General features: G+C 42.2%; 1 protein-coding gene across 1 annotated transcript in view; it reads right to left on the minus strand.

Annotated features, from left to right (window-relative positions):
* LOC115178631 (zinc finger protein 420-like) overlaps positions 1-19,194 on the minus strand; it is a gene marked incomplete at its 3' end in the record, with an annotated part of 31,794 nt that extends 12,600 nt beyond the window's left edge. The window contains exons 1-3 of the mRNA XM_029739884.1: positions 19,175-19,194; positions 9,204-9,914; positions 3,329-3,655 (exon numbers count right to left, since the gene is read on the minus strand). Coding sequence (XP_029595744.1) covers positions 3,329-3,655; positions 9,204-9,642 — 766 coding nt within the window. The remainder of the gene's footprint in view (positions 1-3,328; positions 3,656-9,203; positions 9,915-19,174) is intronic.
* Between the last annotated feature and the right edge of the window lie 414 nt (positions 19,195-19,608).

Here is a 19,608-nt window from a genome sequence, read left to right on the forward strand (position 1 = left end):
AATAGTGATTTTGTCAGACAGCATAGACAGCAGCTCTACACTTTATTGACTGACTGATCCATTCATCCTTCCATCCCTCCTCAGCCTTCCTCTCCTCTGAAGACCCAGTGAGGGTGGAGCTCAGTCAGAGAGCTGTTGAGGGACTGGTTAGGAAGAACACTTCTACAGCCAGAGAGGTGAGAGGTCACACATGGTTTAGATGTTAAATATTTATGTCCCCTTAGCGGTTCATCATGTCAGCAAAAGGGAATATGTTCCATCATCCATGTTTATTTACATTAGTGCAAACTGTCCACTGATATTGGTGTAATTTCTCACCCCTTTTGGCTGTATGAAAGTTAATTTCCCCTCAGAAACACATTTGTTCTTTGATATTATGAAGATCATTTGTGTCAAATTTACTTTTCCCCTCATTCACCCCATCTCTTTACATTGCTGATGCATATTTGGTGGCCTGACTGCGTCCAGAATATGTCAAAGGCCCATCCTGGTAGATCTGAACCTAATGCAGCTTGGAGGGATCGGATGACAGAAGTCACATTTAGGTGCCAGGTGTGACTGAGGCCATAGATGCTCCATATCCATTACTTTAAGTGTTTTACATAATATGACTAAATGTGTTTATTTCTTTGTTGCAGGGACAGTCAAGAAATGGAACAGCAAAGGCCACAGAACATGACATAAGCAGAGCTGTTTGATAATTTTGTTTGTTTTTAATAGTTGAATCTATTGATGTATAGTTGATTTTTTTAAAAGAGTGAGATGAAACGTACATACCATACATTTTGAAAGTGTAAGATATACTGAATTTATACTGTTTTTCATACTAAGATGGACCAAGATGTGTTGCTTTTGCACATACGTTAATTGGTTTTGAAAGAGTCTGTTGATTGGTCAGGCATTGGGTTCATTTGTTTTGCAATATGTTCAAATCAAATCAATCTTTATTTATATTTATTTATAGATTAACTGAAAGACTAATAAACATTCTAAGGAAAATCCATTGATTAAAAATACTAAGAATTGGATGCAACATCCAACCCAAAATATAAGTTTGTTTAACTCCATTGTTTGTTGTTAAGTTCCCCAGCAAGAAAACCAGAAATGTCACTTAAATAGAAGAGGGAACTAACAAAGAGTCACTAACAACCACAACTAAACAGGTGGGGTTTTAGGAGGGGCTCTGAAAGACACTATGGGGGTGTCCACTGAAAGTTGACTAGTAACAACAACTGGGACATAAAAGACACCCACCATGAGACCCACTAAATCTGCCCAAGAAGAGGCAAACAAAAGAAAAACCCACACCAAACTTAAAGACAGGAAGCAAACCAAAAAGGTGGAGCAACTAAAGGTGTTGACTCTCCACATGTATCAAGACAACTGGAGCACTGGGCCAGACACTCTTAAATAGAACCTGGACCAGCTCAGGTGAAACACCTTCCCACTAACGAGATGGACAAGCCAGCACAGGTGTAACACATACTGACTAACGAGGTGACACCAATCAGTGCGTCCTACGTGCTAACGAGCTAGACGTGCTAACGAGCTAGACGTGCTAACGAGCTAGACGTGCTAACGAGCTAGACGTGCTAACGAGCTAGACGTGCTAACGGGCTAGACGTGCTAACGAGCTAGACGTGCTAACGAGCTAGACGTGCTAAAGTCCAACCTCAAAATATAAATGGAAAAACCAAACCCTTCAAGAGAACATATATATCCTATATTTTTGTTGGACTAGTTTGCTCACCACCAACAGAAAACAACTTCCATTTCACATTATAATCAATTACAATGCTTCACCTTCTACAATATAAACATGGTGTCTACTGGCTGTCAACAATTAAAAACAATCTAAATAATAATATACAATCGTATATTTTCTCCTTTTTCTTTCTATAGAATCCTAAAACTCACTAGCTTCTAGAACTTTCGTCTTCCTAAAACTCACTAGCTTCTAGAACTCTCGTCTTCCTAAAACTCTCTAGCTTCTAGAACTCTCGTCCCCTTGGAACGAGCCCAAACAAAACTCATCTCCAATACGGAAAAACGTGCAGTCAAAATAAATTGTGATCCATGGCAATGCACTGGCTAAATGCTAAACACAAATCTTTTTAACTGCCCACCCTTGAGACAATCAGCAACCAAGTTGTCCTCACCACGGACATGTCTGATTTCAAGAGGAAACTCCTGCAATATCTGTAGTAACTTTCCACCTCACTGCAGAGCTTCTCTCTCTTTTCAGGGTTCACTAGATTGGCATGTTGTTGGATCTGGGCCCAGTCCCCAATGTCATGCTCTAGTACATTTGTGTTGGCACATCTGAGAATGTACCCAGACATTCTAAAAGCAGGGCAACAATGTCAATATAATTGTACCAAAAAATTGTCAGTTGGTTGCATGAATAATTTTCATTATTAAATGTTACATGAAATATTTGATTGCATGTCTTTTTTTCAAGGGCTTTTCAATGACATTTTGCTAGGTGGGATAGCCCCAATGTCAAAACACAGTTTTAACGTATCTAAATCAATAACCAATATGTAGAAACAGTTTGTGATATATTGAAAACCTAAACATAAAATGTTCTATCTACACAAACATCTGCCACAATAATCATATTACTTGTCTTTTTTAAAACAAGCTCCTTATAAACTGCACAAACAGCAAAAAACGCTGTTGTTTTGACAAGTAGCAATAAATCACTGATATCAATTAGGGGGGACATTAGGTTGCACTTCCTGTTAAAACTAACAGCTCAAAAACTACACAGAATCTGGGAATAATGTGTACATCACTGGTTAGAGGACAATTTGTAGAAAACAGCTAGTTACATTTTGAAGTGATGCATTTTGATTCAAGCGGGTCACCAACGTGGTAAATGTAAGACGACTCTATTTTTGTTAGTCACTTTTTGTTAAACCTCATAAATAGTAACTCTTTCAATTCAGAGCCTGGATTTCCCCCCCTGAGGCTAATATCCATATCATGCTGAAATCAATAGAACAGGGGACAAACGTTTAGGGTTCTACATTGTGACATTAAAATACTCCTACTACAATGTTAAAACATTCTACATTGTGACATTATTTTATTGATATCATGAAACAACTCCTTCATGTATGTTTTTTCTGATGTTTGATCAGAGATCTTTTACTAGAGTATCTCTTGTCACATTGATCACAGCTATAAGGTTTCTCTCCTGTGTGTGTTCTCTGGTGTATAGTCAGACTGCTAGAAGTAACAAAACTCTTCCCACATTGAACACAGCTATAAGGCTTCTCTCCTGTGTGCGTTCTCTGGTGTGATATCAGGCTGAATGACTGACTAAAAGTCTTCCCACATTGTTTACAGTTATATGGTTTCTCTCCTGTGTGTGTTCTCTGGTGTTTAGTCAGACTGCTAGATGTAACATACCTCTTCCCACATTGATCACAGCTATAAGGTTTCTCTCCTGTGTGTGTTCTCTGGTGTGATTCTAAACATCCTGAAGAAACAAAACTCTTTCCACAGTCACAGCAGCTTAAAAGTTTCTCTCCTGTGTGTGTTCTCTGGTGTATAGTCAGACTGCTACATGTAAGATATCTCTTCCCACATTGATCACAGCTATAAGGTTTCTCTCCTGTGTGGATTCTCTGATGAATTGTAATGCCTGCTGAGGAGGTGAATCTCTTCCCACAGTCAGAGCAGCAATGAGATTTTTTCCCTGTGGGTCTCTGCTGGTGTTTCTTGAGGAGTTCTGAGCTGGAGAGTCTCTTCTCTGCCTCGTCAGTATCATGATGTTGTTGAAGCTCCCCAGAGGATCCAAGATAGTCACGTCTCTTTCCTGTGTGCACAGAGTCAGACAGATGGTTAAAGGCCCACAACAGCGGACATCCACTGCAAAAGGTGATACCAACAGCGTAGCCATGTTGTACAACAATTGACGTCTGTAATGAATGTTAAAATTATTTGACAATTGTCTTAAAATGAGCAAGAATAGTCATATTTTGTCTTGTTTTCACATTAGTAGTAACATCGATCGATGATTGTGGGCTAGAAATAAGTTAATAAAGTTGTTGAAATCCTAAGCACTGTGCCAGACGACTTTTGGTCTCCAATATACAGTGAGGGAAAAAAGTATTCGATCCCCTGCTGATTTTGTACGTTTGCCCACTGACAAAGAAATGATCAGTCTATAATTTTAATTGTAGGTTTATTTGAACAGTGAGAGACAGAATAAGAACAAAAAAATCCAGAAAAACACCATGTCAAAAATTGTATAAAATGATTTGCATTTTAATGAGGGAAATAAGTATTTGACCCCTCTGCAAAACATTACTTAGTACTTGGTGGCAAAACCCTTGTTGGCAATCACAGAGGTCAGACGTTTCTTGTAGTTGGCCACCAGGTTTGCACACATCTCAGGAGGGATTTTGTCCCACTCCTCTTTGCAGATCTTCTCCAAGTCATTAAGGTTTCGAGGCTGACGTTTGGCAACTCGAACCTTCAGCTCCCTCCACAGATTTTCAATGGGATTAAGGTCTGGAGACTGGCTAGGCCACTCCAGGACCTTAATGTGCTTCTTCTTGAGCCACTTCTTTGTTGCCTTGGCCGTGTGTTTTGGGTCATTGCCAACCATCCACGACCCATTTTCAATGCCCTGGCTGAGGGAAGGAGGTTCTCACCCAAGATTTGACGGTACATGGTCCATGTACATGGTCCATGGTCCATCATCCCTTTGATGCAGTGAAGTTATCCTGTCCCCTTAGCAGAAAAACACCCCCAAAGCATAATGTTTCCACCTCCATGTTTGACAGTGGGGATAGTGTTCTTGGGGTCATAGGCAGCATTCCTCCTCCTCCAAACATGGCGAGTTGAGTTGATGCCAAAGAGCTACATTTTGGTCTCATCTGACCACAACACTTTCACCAGTTGTCCTCTGAATCATTCAGATGTTCATTGGAAAACTTCAGACGGGCATGTATATGTGCCATCTTGAGCAGGGGGACCTTGCGGGCGCTGCAGGATTTCAGTTCTTCACAGCGTAGTGTGTTACCAATTGTTTTCTTGGTGACTATGGTCCCAGCTGCCTTGAGATCATTGACAAGATCCTCCCGTGTAGTTCTGGGCTGATTCCTCACCGTTCTCATGATCATTGCAACTCCACGAGGTGAGATCTTGCATGGAGCCCCAGGCCGAGGGAGATTGACAGTTCTTTTGTGTTTCTTCCATTTGTGAATAATCGCACCAACTGTTGTCACCTTCTCTCCAAGCTGCTTGGCGATGGTCTTGTAGCCCATTCCAGCCTTGTGTAGGTCTACAATCTTGTCCCTTACATCCTTGGAGAGCTCTTTGGTCTTGGCCATGGTGGAGAGTTTGGAATCTGATTGATTGATTGCTTCTGTGGAAAGGTGTCTTTAATACAGGTAACAAACTGAGATTAGGAGCACTGCCTTTAAGAGTGTGCTCCTAATCTCAGCTCGTTACCTGTATAAAAGACACCTGGGAGACAGAAGCAATCAATCAATCAGATTCCAAACTCTCCACCATGGCCAACACCAAAGAGCTCTCCAAGGATGTAAGGGACAAGATTGTTAAAATGCAAATCAATTTATAACATTTTTGACATGACTTATCCTGGATTTTTTTGTTGTTATTCTGTCTCTCACTGATCAAATAAACCTACCATTAAAATTATAGACTGATAATTTCTTTGTCAGTGGGCAAACATACAAAATCAGCAGGGGATCAAATACTATTTTCCCTCACTGTAGGCCCCTTTCTGTGTTTAGACTATAAGGGCGATGCGCACACAATTTGGTTGCAGAAACTCCTCCCTACTAATGAGGAAACCACTAGTTATGGATGTAGTATATCTGGTAATGAGGAAACCACTAGTTATGGATGTAGTATATCTGCATGGAGCAAAAATGGTGAGCAAAGATTTTAGTTTTTCACAATGTATTCTGAATATTACAGCACAAGATCAGGAGTGCTACTCAAGGAAACTCACATTAAGCTCTGTGTCTATTCACTAATTCACCACCGTGGGGGAAAACTCAGGGGAGTTCTCATAGGCTGACAGCAAAAATAGCCTCCATTTATATGTTGCTTATGAGTGCATTTCACACAACGTATGGATAATAATTGTAAGGGTCGTTTGAATGTCCTGTGTGTTATTGTTGCAAATCAACTGCTTTATAAAAAAAAACCCACTTCAACCTGTAAAATGCTCTTCGGCTAGCTTTGCCATCAGCCTGAAACAGGGTTTGTATACTAAGTGTTTGCCAAATTGGCCCATAACTTCACCAAACAATAACATAGACCTACTGTAGGACCCATAACTTCACCAAACAATAACATAGACCTACTGTAGGACCCATAACTTCACCTAACAACATAGACCTACTGTAGGACCCATAACTTCACCTAACAATAACATAGACCTACTGTAGGACCCATAACTTCACCAAACAATAACATAGACCTACTGTAGGACCCATAACTTCACCTAACAACATAGACCTACTGTAGGACCCATAACTTCCCCTAACAACATAGACCAACTGTAGGACCCATAACTTCACCTAACAATAACATAGACCTACTGTAGGACCCACAATAACACAGAACTTGTTTTTTAATAATTAAGGAAAAAAGAAGGCCAATTTTATTGCTTCTTTAATCAGCACAACAGTTTTAAACATAATTGCAAAAGGGTTTTCTAATGATTAATTAGCCTTTTATAATGATAAACTTGGATTAGCTAACACAACGTGCCATTGGAACACAGGAGTGATGGTTGCTGATAATGGGCCTCTGTACGCCTATGTAGATATTCCATAAAAAATCTGCCGTTTCCAGCTACAATAGTCATTTATATACTGTTGAAGTCGTAAATTTACATAAACTGAGTTTAAATGTATTTGGCTAAAGTGTTTCACAATTCTTGACATTTAATCCTCAAAAAAATTCCCTGTCTTAGGTCAGTTAGGATCACCAGTTTATTTGAAGAATGTGAAATGTCAGAATAATAGCAGAGAGAATGATTTATTTCAGCTTTAATTTCTTTCATCACATTCCCAGTTGAGTCAGAAGTTTACAAACACACAATTAGTATTTGGTAGCATTGCCTTTAAATTGTTTAACTTGGGTCAAACGTTTCGTGCAGCCTTCCACAAGCTTCCCAAAATAAGTTGGGTGAATTTTGGCCCATTCCTCCTGACATAGCTTGTGGAACTGAGTTAGGTTTGTAGGCCTCCTTGCTCATACACACTTTTTCAGTTCTGCCCACAAATGTTCTATATCATGTAGATGTATATAATGAACAGACTAGGTCTATACTGCTCCTACATGGTGTAACAATACATCATGTAGATGTATATAATGAACAGACTAGGTCTACACTGCTCCTACATGGTGTAACAATACATCATGTAGATGTATATAATGAACAGACTAGGTCTATACTGCTCCTACATGGTGTAACAATACATCATGTAGATGTATATAATGAACAGACTAGGTCTATACTGCTCCTACATGGTGTAACAATACAGTGCATTTGGAAAGTATTCAGACCCCTTCACTTTTTCCACATTTTGTTACGTTACAGCCTTATTCTAAAATGGATAAAAAATTAAATACTCAATCAATGCATACCCCATAATGACATCACAATACCCCATAATGACAAACCAAAAAACGGTTTTAGATTTTTTTTGCTAATTTATTAAAATAAACTGAAGTATTCAGACCGTTCACTACGTACTTTGTTGAAACACCTTTGGCAGCGATTACAGCTTCCAGTCTTCTGGAGTATGACGTTACAAGCTTGGCACACCTGTATTTGGGGAGTTTCTCCCATTCTTCTCTGCAGATCCTCTCAAGCTTTGTCAGGTTGGATGGGGAGCGACGCTGCACAGCTATTTTCAGGTCTCCGATCGGGTTCAAGTCCGGGCTCTGGCTAGGCCACTCAAGGTTATTCAGAGACTTGTCCCGAAGCAACTCTGGTATTGTTGGCTGTGGGCTTAAGGTCATTGTCCTTTTGGTAGGTGAACCTTCACCCCAGACTGAGGTCCTGAGCGCTCTGGAGCAGGTTTTCATCAAGGATCTCTCTGCACTCTGTTCATCTTTCCCTTGATCCTGTCTAGTCTCCCAGTCCCTGCCGCTGAAAAACATCCCCACAGCATGATGCTGCCACCACCACGCTTTACGCCAGGCGAGCCGCTTGGCATTCAGGCCAAAGAGTTCAATCTGGGTTTCATCAGACCAGAGAATCTTGTTTCTCATGGTCTGAGAGTCTTTAGGTGCCTTTTGGTAAACTCCAAGCAGGCTGTCATGTGCCTTTTACTGAGGAGTGGCCTCCGTCTGGCCACTCTACCATAAAGGCCTGATTGTTGGAGTGCTGCAGAGATGATTGTCCTTCTGGAAGGTTCTCCCATCTCCACAGAGGAACTCTGGAACTTTGTCAGAGTGAACATCGGGTTCTTGGTCACCTCCCTGACCAAGGTCCTTCTCCCCCGATTGCTCAGTTTGGCCGTGCGGCCAGCTCTAGGAAGAGTCTTGGTGGTTCCAAACTTCTTCCATTTAAGAATGATGGCGGCCACTGTGTTTTTGGGGACCTTCAAATCTGCAGATATTTTTTGGTACCTTTCCCCAGATCTGTGCATCGACACTATCCTGTCTCAGAGCTCTATGGACAATTTCTTCGACCTTATGGCTTGGAATTTGCTCTGACATGCATTGCCAACTGTGGGACCTTATATGGACAGGTATAATCATAAACAATATGATTTAATGTGGCACAAAACAAAAACACAAATTTTCAGTCAAAAATATAAGTCAGAACACAGCTTTTCTATTCTCTCATGTGATTTCAGGTTCTCTGACTGGGAAAATGTCCTTCCACACAGAGAGAGAGCATTGACTGGACTTTTATCGTGTGTGTACTCTTATGCTCCTTCAGGCTCCCTAACCAGGTAAAACCCTTTCGAAACAGGGAACATTGGAAAGGCTTTTCTCCTCTCTATTCCCTCATGAGCTTTTAGGTCCGCCATTCGAGAAAATCAATTTTTACACTGGGAGCAGAAAATGCTTTTCTCCTGTGTGTATTCTTTCATGCCTTTTCAGGTTAGTTAACATGGTAAAACACTTTTCACACTGGGAACATTGGTAAGGCTTTTCTCCTGTGTGTATCCTCTCATGAGCTTTCAGGTGACCGATCTGAGTAAAACTCTTTCCACACTGGGAACATTCGAAAGGCTTTTCTCCTGTGTGTATCCTCTCATGAGCTTGTAGGTCCCATAACTGAATAAAACTCATTCCACAGTGGGAACAGCGATAAGGCTTTTCTCCTGTGTGTATTCTCTCATGCCTTTTCAGGTTAGCTAACACGGCAAAACTCTTTCCACACTGGGAACATTGGTAAGGCTTTTCTCCGGTGTGTAGTCTCGCATGCTTTTTTAGGTTTCCTATCCGGGTAAAACTCTTTCCACAATGGGAACATTGGAATGGCTTTTCTCCTTTGTGTATTCTCTCATGTTCTTTTAATTGCCCTATCTTAGTAAAACTCTTTCCACACTGGGAACATTGGAAAGGCTTTTCTCCTGTGTGTATCCTCTTATGAGCTTTTAGGTCCCCATCCTGATTAAAACTCATTCCACATTGGGAACAGTGATAAGGCCTTTCTCCAGTGTGTATTCTCTCATGCCTCTTCAGGTTAGCTAACACAGCAAAACTCTTTCCACACTGGGAGCATTGGAAAGGCTTTTCTCCCGTGTGTGTCCTCTCATGCAGTTTCAGGTTCCCTAACCAGCGAAAACTCTTTTCACAGTGGGAGCAGTGGTGTTGTCTCGCTGTTTTGGGCGTCTCTGGATCTGGTTCCCCTGAAGGACTCTTCCCGCTGTCAGAGTGAGAGTCTGGTATCTCTCCTGCCAAAAGACAAACAGAGGATCTCGTTAAACAGAGACCTGAATGAAACCTCCACATGATAAAACTGTCTTCCTATGAGGTTTAATCTAGACTAGATCCCTCAAAAAGAGCAGAACTGGTCATCACAGAGTGGCTGTAGTGCTTTGTAGGCTGGGTAAATCCATTTGAATTCAATACATTTTTGACAGCATCCCTTTTGATTTAAAAAAAGAAGCTTTCCTTACATGTTTGCCTATGGAAGAAGTGGTAAGAAAGTGACTTCATGTAACTGAATGTAAAAACATTCATGAGATATACAGTACCAGTCAAAAGTTGGGACATACCTACTCATTCCAGGGGTTTTCTTTATTTTTACTATTTTCTACATTGTAGAATAACAGTGAAGACATGAAAACCATGAAATTACCCATATGGAATCATGTAGTAACCAAAAAAGTGGCAAACAAATCAAAATATATTTTAGATTCTTCAAAGTAGCCACCCTTTGCCAGCTTTGCACACTCTTGGCAGTGTCTCAACCAGCTTCACCTGGAATGCTTTTCCAACAGTCTTGAAGGAGTTCCCACATATGCTGAGCACTTGTTGGCTGCTTTACCTTCACTCTGCGGTCCAACTCATCCCAAACCATCGCAATTGGGCCGGCAGCGTAGCCTAGTGGTTAGAGTAACCGAAAGGTTGCAAGTTCAAATCCCCGAGCTGACAAGGTATAAATCTGTTGTTCTGCCCCTGAACAAGGCAGTTAACCCACTGTTCCTAGGCCGTCATTGAAAATAAGAATTTGTTCGTAACTGACTTGCCTAGTTAAATAAAAGGTAAAAATAAATAATAAAATAAATAAAAATTGGGTTGAGGTCGGGTGATTGTGGAGGCCGGGTCATCTGATGCAGCACTCCATCACTCTCCTTTTTGGTCAAATAGCCCTTACACAGCCTGGAGGTGTGTTGGGTCATTGTCCTGCTGAAAAACAAATGATAGTCCCACTAAGCGCAAACCAGATGGGATGGCGTATCGCTTCAGAATGCTGTGGTAGCCAGACAGGTGTGTGCCTTTCCAAATCATGTCCAATCAATTGAATTTACCACAGGTGGACTCCAATCAAGTTGTACAAACATCTCAACAATGATCAATGGAAACAGTATGCACCTGAGATCAATTTCAAGTCTCATAGCAAAGGGTCTGAATACTTATATACATAAGGTATCTGTTTTTTCTTATTAATAAATGTGACATGTTTTCTACAAACCTATTTGAGCTTTTTCATTATGAGGTATTGTGTGTACAGTCGTGGCCAAAGGTTTTGACAATGACACAAATTTTCACAAAGTCTGCTGCCTCAGATTGTATGATGGTAATTTGCATATAATCCAGAATGTTATGAAGAGTGAGCAGATGAATTGCAATTAATTGCAAAGTCCCTCTTTACCATGCAAATTAACTGAATCCCCCCAAAAAAATTCCACTGCATTTCAGCCCTGCCACAAAAGGACCAGCTGACATCATGTCAGTGATTCTCTCGTTAACCTCTTACATCTAGATGTGCCGCTAGAGGAACGCCTCGCCAATATCCAATGATAGAGCGTGGCGCGAATTACAAACACCTCAGAAATCCCAAAACTTCCATTTTTCAAACCTATGACTATTTTACACCATTTTAAAGACAAGACTCTCCTTTATCTAACCACATCATCCGATTTCAAAAAGGCTTTACAACAAAAGCAAAACATTAGATTATGTCAGGAGAGTACCCAGCCAGAAATAATCACACACCCATTTTTCAAGTTAGCATATAATGTCACAAAAACCAAAACCACAGCTAAATACAGCACTAACCTTTTATGATCTTCATCAGATGACACTCCTAGGACATTATGTTATACAATACATGCATGTTTTGTTCAATCAAGTTCATATTTATATCAAAAACCAGCTTTTTACATTAGCATGTGACGTTCAGAACTAGCATACCCACCGAAAACTTCCGGTGAATTTACTAAATTACTCACGATAAACATTCACAAAAAACATAACAATTATTTTAAGAATTATAGATACAGAACTCCTTTATGCAATCGCGGTGTCCGATTTTAAATAGCTTTTCGGTGAAAGCACATTTTGCAATATTCTGAGTAGATAGCCCGGCCATCATGGCTAGCTATTTTGACACCCACCAAGTTTGGCACTCACCAAACTCAGATTTACTATAAGAAAAATTGGATTACCTTTGCTGTTCTTCGTCAGAATGCACTCCCAGGACTTCTACTTCAACACCCAATGTAGTTTTGGTTCCAAATAATCCATAGTTATATCCAAATAGCTGCATTTTGTTCTTGCGTTCAAGACACTATCCGAAGGGTGACGCGCCGGCGCATATCGTGACAAAAAAATTCAAAATATTCCATTACAGTACTTCGAAGCATGTGAAACGCTGTTTAAAATCAATTTTTATGCGATTTTTCCCGTAAAATAGCGATAATATTCCGACCGGGAGACCTTGTTTTCGTTCAAACACTGAAAATAGAAAATGGAGTCTTCACATGCACGCACGCACCGGTGTCATTGATCTCAGAACGACCACTTTCCAAAAGCCCTACTGTTTTTCGCCCAGGGACTGCAGCGAAAAAGTTCTGAGTTCTGTTATACTCACAGACACCATTCAAACAGTTTTAGAAACTTTAGGGTGTTTTCTATCCAAATCAAATAATTATATGCATATTCTAGTCTCTGGGCAGGAGTAATAACAAGATTAAATCGGGCACGTTTTTTTATCCGGCCGTGAAAATACTGCCCCCTATCCTAAACAGGTTAACACAGGTGTGAGTGTTGACAAGGACAAGGCTGGAGATCACTCTGTCATGCTGATTGAGTTCGAATAACAGACTGGAAGCTTCAAAAGGAGGGTGGTGCTTGGAATCATTGTTCTTCCTTTGTCATCCATGGTTACCTGCAAGGAAACATGTGCTGTCATCATTGCTTTACACAAAAAAGGGCTTCACAGGCAAGGATATTGCTGCCGGTAAGATTGCACCTAAATCAACCATTTATCAGATCATCAAGAACTTTAAGGAGAGTGGTTCAATTGTTGTGAAGAAGGCTTCAGGGCACGCAAGAAAGTCCAGCAAGCGCCAGGACCGTCTCCTAAAGTTGATTCAGCTGCGGGATCGGGGCACCACCAGTACAGAGCTTGCTCAGGAATGGCAGCAGGCAGGTGTGAGTGCATCTGCACGCACAGTGAAGTGAAGACTTTTGGAGGATGGCCAGGTGTCAAGAAGGGCAGCAAAGAAGCCACTTCTCTCCAGGAAAAACATCAGGGACAGACTGATATTCTGCAAAAGGTACAGGGGTTGGACTGCTGAGGACTGGGGTAAAGTCATTTTCTCTGATGAATCCCCTTTCCGATTGTTTGGGGCATCTGGAAAAAAGCTTGTCCGGAGAAGACAAGGTGAGCGCTACCATCAGTCCTGTGTCATGCCAACAGTAAAGCATCCGAAGACCATTCATGTGTGGGGTTGCTTCTCAGCCAAGGGAGTGGGCTCACTCACAATTATGCCTAAGAACACAGCCATGAATAAAGAATGGTACCAACACATCCTCCGAGAGCAACTTCCCCCAACCATCCAGGAACAGTTTGGTGACGAACAATGCCTTTTCCAGCATGATGGGGCACCTTGCCATAACGCAAAAGTGATAACCAAGTGGCTCGGGGAACAAAACATCAATATTTTGGGTCCATGGCCAGGAAACTCCCCAGACCTTAATCCCATTGAGAACTTGTGGTCAATCCTCAAGAGGCGGGTGGACAAACAAAACCCCACAAATTCTGACAAACTCCAAGCATTGATTATGCATGAATGGGCTGCCATCAGTCAGGATGTGGCCCAGAAGTTAATTGACAGCATGCCAGGGCGGATTGCAAAGGTCTTGAAAAAGAAGGGTCAACACTGGAAATATTGAAATATTGACTCTTTGCATCAACTTCATGTAATTGTCAATACAAGCCTTTGACACTTATGAAATGCTTGTAATTGTACGTCAGTATTCCATAGTAACATCTGACAAAAATATCTAAAAGACACTGAAGCAGCAAACTTTGTGGAAATTAATATTTGTGTCACTCAAAACTTTTGGCCACGACTGTAGATTGATATTTAATCCATAGTAGAATAAGGCTGTAACGTAACAAAATGTGGAAATACTTTAGTGACATAAATAAGGAGTTAAAGACGTGCACGTTTTATTTTGTATATATCTCAGATACATTTTATCTCTCAGATACAGGACAGACACTTCAGAACAAACTTCCTTTAGATGTTCTGGGGGAAACAATGTTACTATGGTTACTGTTGTTCCATGTTGTGAATGTTATCCAATGTGTTACTATGGTTACTGTTGTTCCATGTTGTGAATGTTATGCAATGTGTTACTATGGGTTACAGCAGTATGGCCTAATCATTTTTTTACATGAATTAACTTTTGAATATTTTTTGTTGATATTTCAAGGTATCTTACAACTCAAAATCAGAACGCCAAATTATCCTTGGTATAACCTTAAAACAGTACTATACTGGGGAAGCCCTTCATGTTGGAGGGTGTTTCTACAGTACTATACTGGGGAAGCCCTTCATGTTGGAGGGTGTTTCTACAGTACTATACTGGGGAAGCCCTTCATGTTGGAGGGTGTTTCTACAGTACTATACTGGGGAAGCCCTTCATGTTGGAGGGTGTTTCTACAGTACTATACTGGGGAAGCCCTTCATGTTGGAGGGTGTTTTGCCTTTGACACTTCAGCAACTGGTTCCAGTGTGTCAGTACAAGACGACTGGTTCCAGTGTGTCAGTACAAGACGACTGGTTCCAGTGTGTCAGTACAAGACGACTGGTTCCAGTGTGTCAGTACAAGACGACTGGTTCCAGTGTGTCAGTACAAGACGACTGGTTCCAGTGTGTCAGTACAAGACGACTGGTTCCAGTGTGTCAGTACAAGACGACTGGTTCCAGTGTGTCAGTACAAGACAACTGGTTCCAGTGTGTCAGTACAAGACGTGGAGATGGTTGCATGGAAGTTCCGTTTATAATGTGGAACTGGAATCTGATCTCATGTCTCATTCCGTTGTCGTTGGAGTGAGGCCTAGCCTACCAGTGAAGGGGGTCTCATTCATATTGGGAAATTATTTGGCTGGAGGGAAGGTTGTGACAAATCCTGTTGTTTGTAAGGAACCCAGTATGAATGAGGGTGTGCGCTCCCTCAACATGATCAGGACAGAGAAACCAGACACACGCTCCCTCAACATGATCAGGACAGAGAAACCAGACACGCGCTCCCTAAACATGATCAGGACAGAGAAACCAGACACGCGCTCCCTCAACATGATCAGGACAGAGAAACCAGACACGCGCTCCCTCAACATGATCAGGACAGAGAAACCAGACACGCGCTCCCTCAACATGATCAGGATAGAGAAACCAGACACACGCTCCCTCAACATGATCAGGACAGAGAAACCAGACACGCGCTCCCTCAACATGATCAGGACAGAGAAACCAGACACACGCTCCCTCAACATGATCAGGACAGAGAAACCAGACACGCGCTCCCTAAACATGATCAGGACAGAGAAACCAGACACGCGCTCCCTCAACATGATCAGGACAGAGAAACCAGACACGCGCTCCCTCAACATGATCAGGACAGAGAAACCAGACACGCGCTCCCTCAACATGATCAGGATAGAGAAACCAGACACACGCTCCCTCAACATGATTAGGACAGAGAAACCAGACACGCGCTCCCTCAACATGATCAGGATAGAGAAACCAGACACGCGCTCCCTCAACATGATCAGGACAGAGAAGCCAGACACGCGCTCCCTCAACATGATCAGGACAGAGAAACCAGACACGCGCTCCCTCAACATGATCAGGACAGAGAAACCAGACACGCGCTCCCTCAACATGATCAGGACAGAGAAACCAGACATGCTCATTGCTCACATGGAGCACTCCAAACAAAAAGACAATGGAAAAAATTTGACAAATCTTGTAAATGATGGTTCTGAAATAAACCAAAACTGGTTTCTCACAAGTGTAGCAGGTTTTAAAACAGACAACGTTTCCACTCCGATAATGACAACGGTAAATGACTGTAATTAATACATTAACAGAAATGAATATAACCAAATGACAGGAAGTAACAGTACATTTACTACTGGTGACATTTGTTAATTGAAACACAGCTATTTTTTTTCTTCACATCACTCCAGTGTTAATTGCTAAATAGTAATTACCTCTGTAATTACCCATTTATTGCCATCCCTCCTTACTTCATTTGCACATGACGGCGATGATAGATTTATCTATTGTGTTATTGACTGTACATTTGTTTATCACACGTGTAACTCTGTGTCATGTCTCTCCTGTTCTATAGGACCCACCACTATGTCATTTATTTCCTGTTCTATTAGACCCACCACTATGCCATTTCTCTCCTGTTCTATTAGACCCACCACTATGTCATGTCTCTCCTGTTCTATTAGACCCACCACTATGTCATTTCTCTCCTGTTCTATTAGACCCACCACTATGTCATTTCTCTCCTGTTCTATTAGACCCACCACTATGTCATTTCTCTCCTGTTCTATTAGACCCACCACTATGTCATTTCTCTCCTGTTCTATTAGACCCGCCACTATGTCATTTCTCTCCTGTTCTATTGGACCCACCACTATGTCATTTCTCTCCTGTTCTATTGGTTTTCATATCAACATTATTTCGTTGTCCAGAAGCCAAAGACACAATCCTAGTTGTTGAAGCTTTAGACTCCCCCTCTTTCTAAGTTTATAACAGACATTTTCATCTGTCAGATATGAACCTCTACCAGGTGGACTGTATAAAACGGTGTGTTCATCTCTGTCATATATGAACCTCTGCCAGGTGGACTGTATAGAACGGTGTGCTCATCTCTGTCAGATATGAACCTCTGCCAGGTGGACTGTATAGAACGGTGTGTTCATCTCTGTCAGATATGAACCTCTACCAGATGGACTGTATAGAACGGTGTGTTCATCTCTGTCAGATATGAACCTCTACCAGGTGGACTGTATAGAACAGTGTGTTCTAATATTCATGCTAGTAGCTTAGCATCTCTCTCCATTGAACAGGCGGTTGACGACAACAATCCTCATAGAATATAAACAATAGATTACAATAATAAGCTGTATCCACCAATCCAAAGAAAGGATAGGTGGGAGCGAGACAACCCACAGTGCCGCTTTGTGGACAACGACTCCCCTTGTTAGGACAGAGAGACATCTTGTCAGTATATCCATAATCTTTGGTGTAGCCAACCCAACTCTCACATGGCTCTATTGGGGGGCACGGTGTGTAGTAAAACATCACTACATTAAAATCACTACATGCCGTGCCCCCCAGTCTGCGGTCAGCAGATAGACCCTTCTCAAATATATACACTGCTCAAAAAAATAAAGGGAACACTAAAATAACACATCCTAGATCTGAATGAATGAAATAATCTTATTAAATACTTTTTTACTTTACATAGTTGAATGTGCTGACAACAAAATCACACAAAAATAATCCATGGAAATCCAATTTATCAACCCATGGAGGTCTGGATTTGGAGTCACACTCAAAATTAAAGTGGAAAACCACACTACAGGCTGATCCAACTTTGATGTAATGTTCTTAAAACAAGTCAAAATGAGGCTCAGTAGTGTGTGTGACCTCCACGTGCCTGTATGACCTCCCTACAATGCCTGAGCATGCTCCTGATGAGGTGGTGGATGGTCTCCTGAGGGATCTCCTCCCAGACCTGGACTAAAGCAACCGCCAACTCCTGGACAGTCTGTGGTGCAACGTGGCGTTGGGGGATGGAGAGAGACATGATGTCCCAGATGTGCTCAATTGGATTCAGGTCTGGGGAACGGGCAGGCCAGTCCATAGCATCAATGCCTTCCTCTTGCAGGAACTGCTGACACACTCCAGCCACATGAGGTCTAGCATTGTCTTGCATTAGGAGGAAGCCAGGGCCAACCGCACCAGCATATGGTCTCACAAGGGGTCTGAGGATCTCATCTCGGTACCTAATGGCAGTCAGGCTACCTCTGGCGAGCACATGGAGGGCTGTGCGGCCCCCCAAAGAAATGCCACCCCACACCATGACTGACCCACCGCCAAACCGGTCATGCTGGAGGATGTTGCAGGCAGCAGAACGTTCTCCACGGCGTCTCCAGACTCTGTCACGTCTGTCACATGTGCTCAGTGTGAACCTGCTTTAATCTGTGAAGAGCATAGGATGCCAGTGGCGAATTTGCCAATCTTGGTGTTCTCTGGCAAATGCCAAACGTCCTGCACGGTGTTGGGCTGTAAGCACAACCCCCACCTGTGGACATCGGGCCCTCATTACCACCCTCATGGAGTCTGTTTCTGACCGTTTGAGCAGACACATGCACATTTGTGGCCTGCTGGAGGTCATTTTGCAGGTCTCTGGCAGTGCTCCTCCTGCTCCTCCTTGCACAAAGGCGGAGGTAGCAGTCCTGCTGCTGGGTTGTTGCCCTCCTACGGCCTCCTCCACGTCTCCTGATGTACTGGCCTGTCTCCTGGTAGCGCCTCCATGCTCTGGACACTACGCTGACAGACACAGCAAACCTTCTTACCACAGCTCGCATTGATGTGCCATCCTGGATGAGCTGCACTACCTGAGCCACTTGTGTGGGTTGTAGACTCCGTCTCATGCTACCACTACAGTGAAAGCACCGCCAACTTTCAAAAGTGACCAAAACATCAGCCAGGAAGCATAGGAACTGAGAAGTGGTCTGTGGTCACCACCTGCAGAACCACTCCTTTATTGGGGGTGTCTTGCTAATTGCCTATAATTTCCACCTGTTGTCTATTCCATTTGCACAACAGCATGTGAAATGTATTGTCAATCAGTGTTGCTTCCTAAGTGGACAGTTTGATTTCACAGAAGTGTGATTGACTTGGAGTTACATTGTGTTGTTTAAGTGTTCCCTTTAATTTTTTGAGCAGTGTATATATATATACGTTTAATATAATTCTTGAAAATAAAATAAGTGTATGTTAAGTCACTTTTAAGAAACGTAACGGAGAAAACAAGGGGCAGCTTGCTCTCTACGTCGTCTGATTCTAGACATATCAGTTATCATCCCAGGACCCTCCGTTGAAGAGGTATTGACGAGCCAACTCCGAATATCCAAAGTTAAAAACGAATTGAAGGCGGTACTTACTGGTGTTACTCAGATCTCCTGTCTCCTCCTCTTCATCTTCCAATGTGACAGTAATCTCTCCTTCCTTCTTCACTCCAAAAACTACATCCTCCTCTTTCTCTTCCTCCTCTTCTTTTACTGTAACATCCTCCTCTTCCTCTTTCACTCTGAACGCGTCTTCCTCTTCTTTCACTGAAACGTCTTTCTCTTCTTCTTTCACTGTAACAGCCTCACCTTCTACTTCTTGTTTTACTGTGACATCCTCCTCTTCCTCCTCCTCTTTCACGACAATGTTCAGCCCCAGAGCTTCTTTCTCCGTCCAGTAGACCTCTTCTTTAACAGGAGGGGAGTAGTTTAGGGAGCTCATGTTCGGGGGTGTTAGCTAGCTAGCTAATGTTAGCTAGCTAGCGACTAGGCTAGTGCTAACTTAACCAACCAGCTACTATAGCTGACTA

This window comes from Salmo trutta, chromosome 38 (genome assembly GCF_901001165.1).
Source record: "Salmo trutta chromosome 38, fSalTru1.1, whole genome shotgun sequence".
Classification (NCBI taxonomy): domain Eukaryota; kingdom Metazoa; phylum Chordata; class Actinopteri; order Salmoniformes; family Salmonidae; genus Salmo; species Salmo trutta.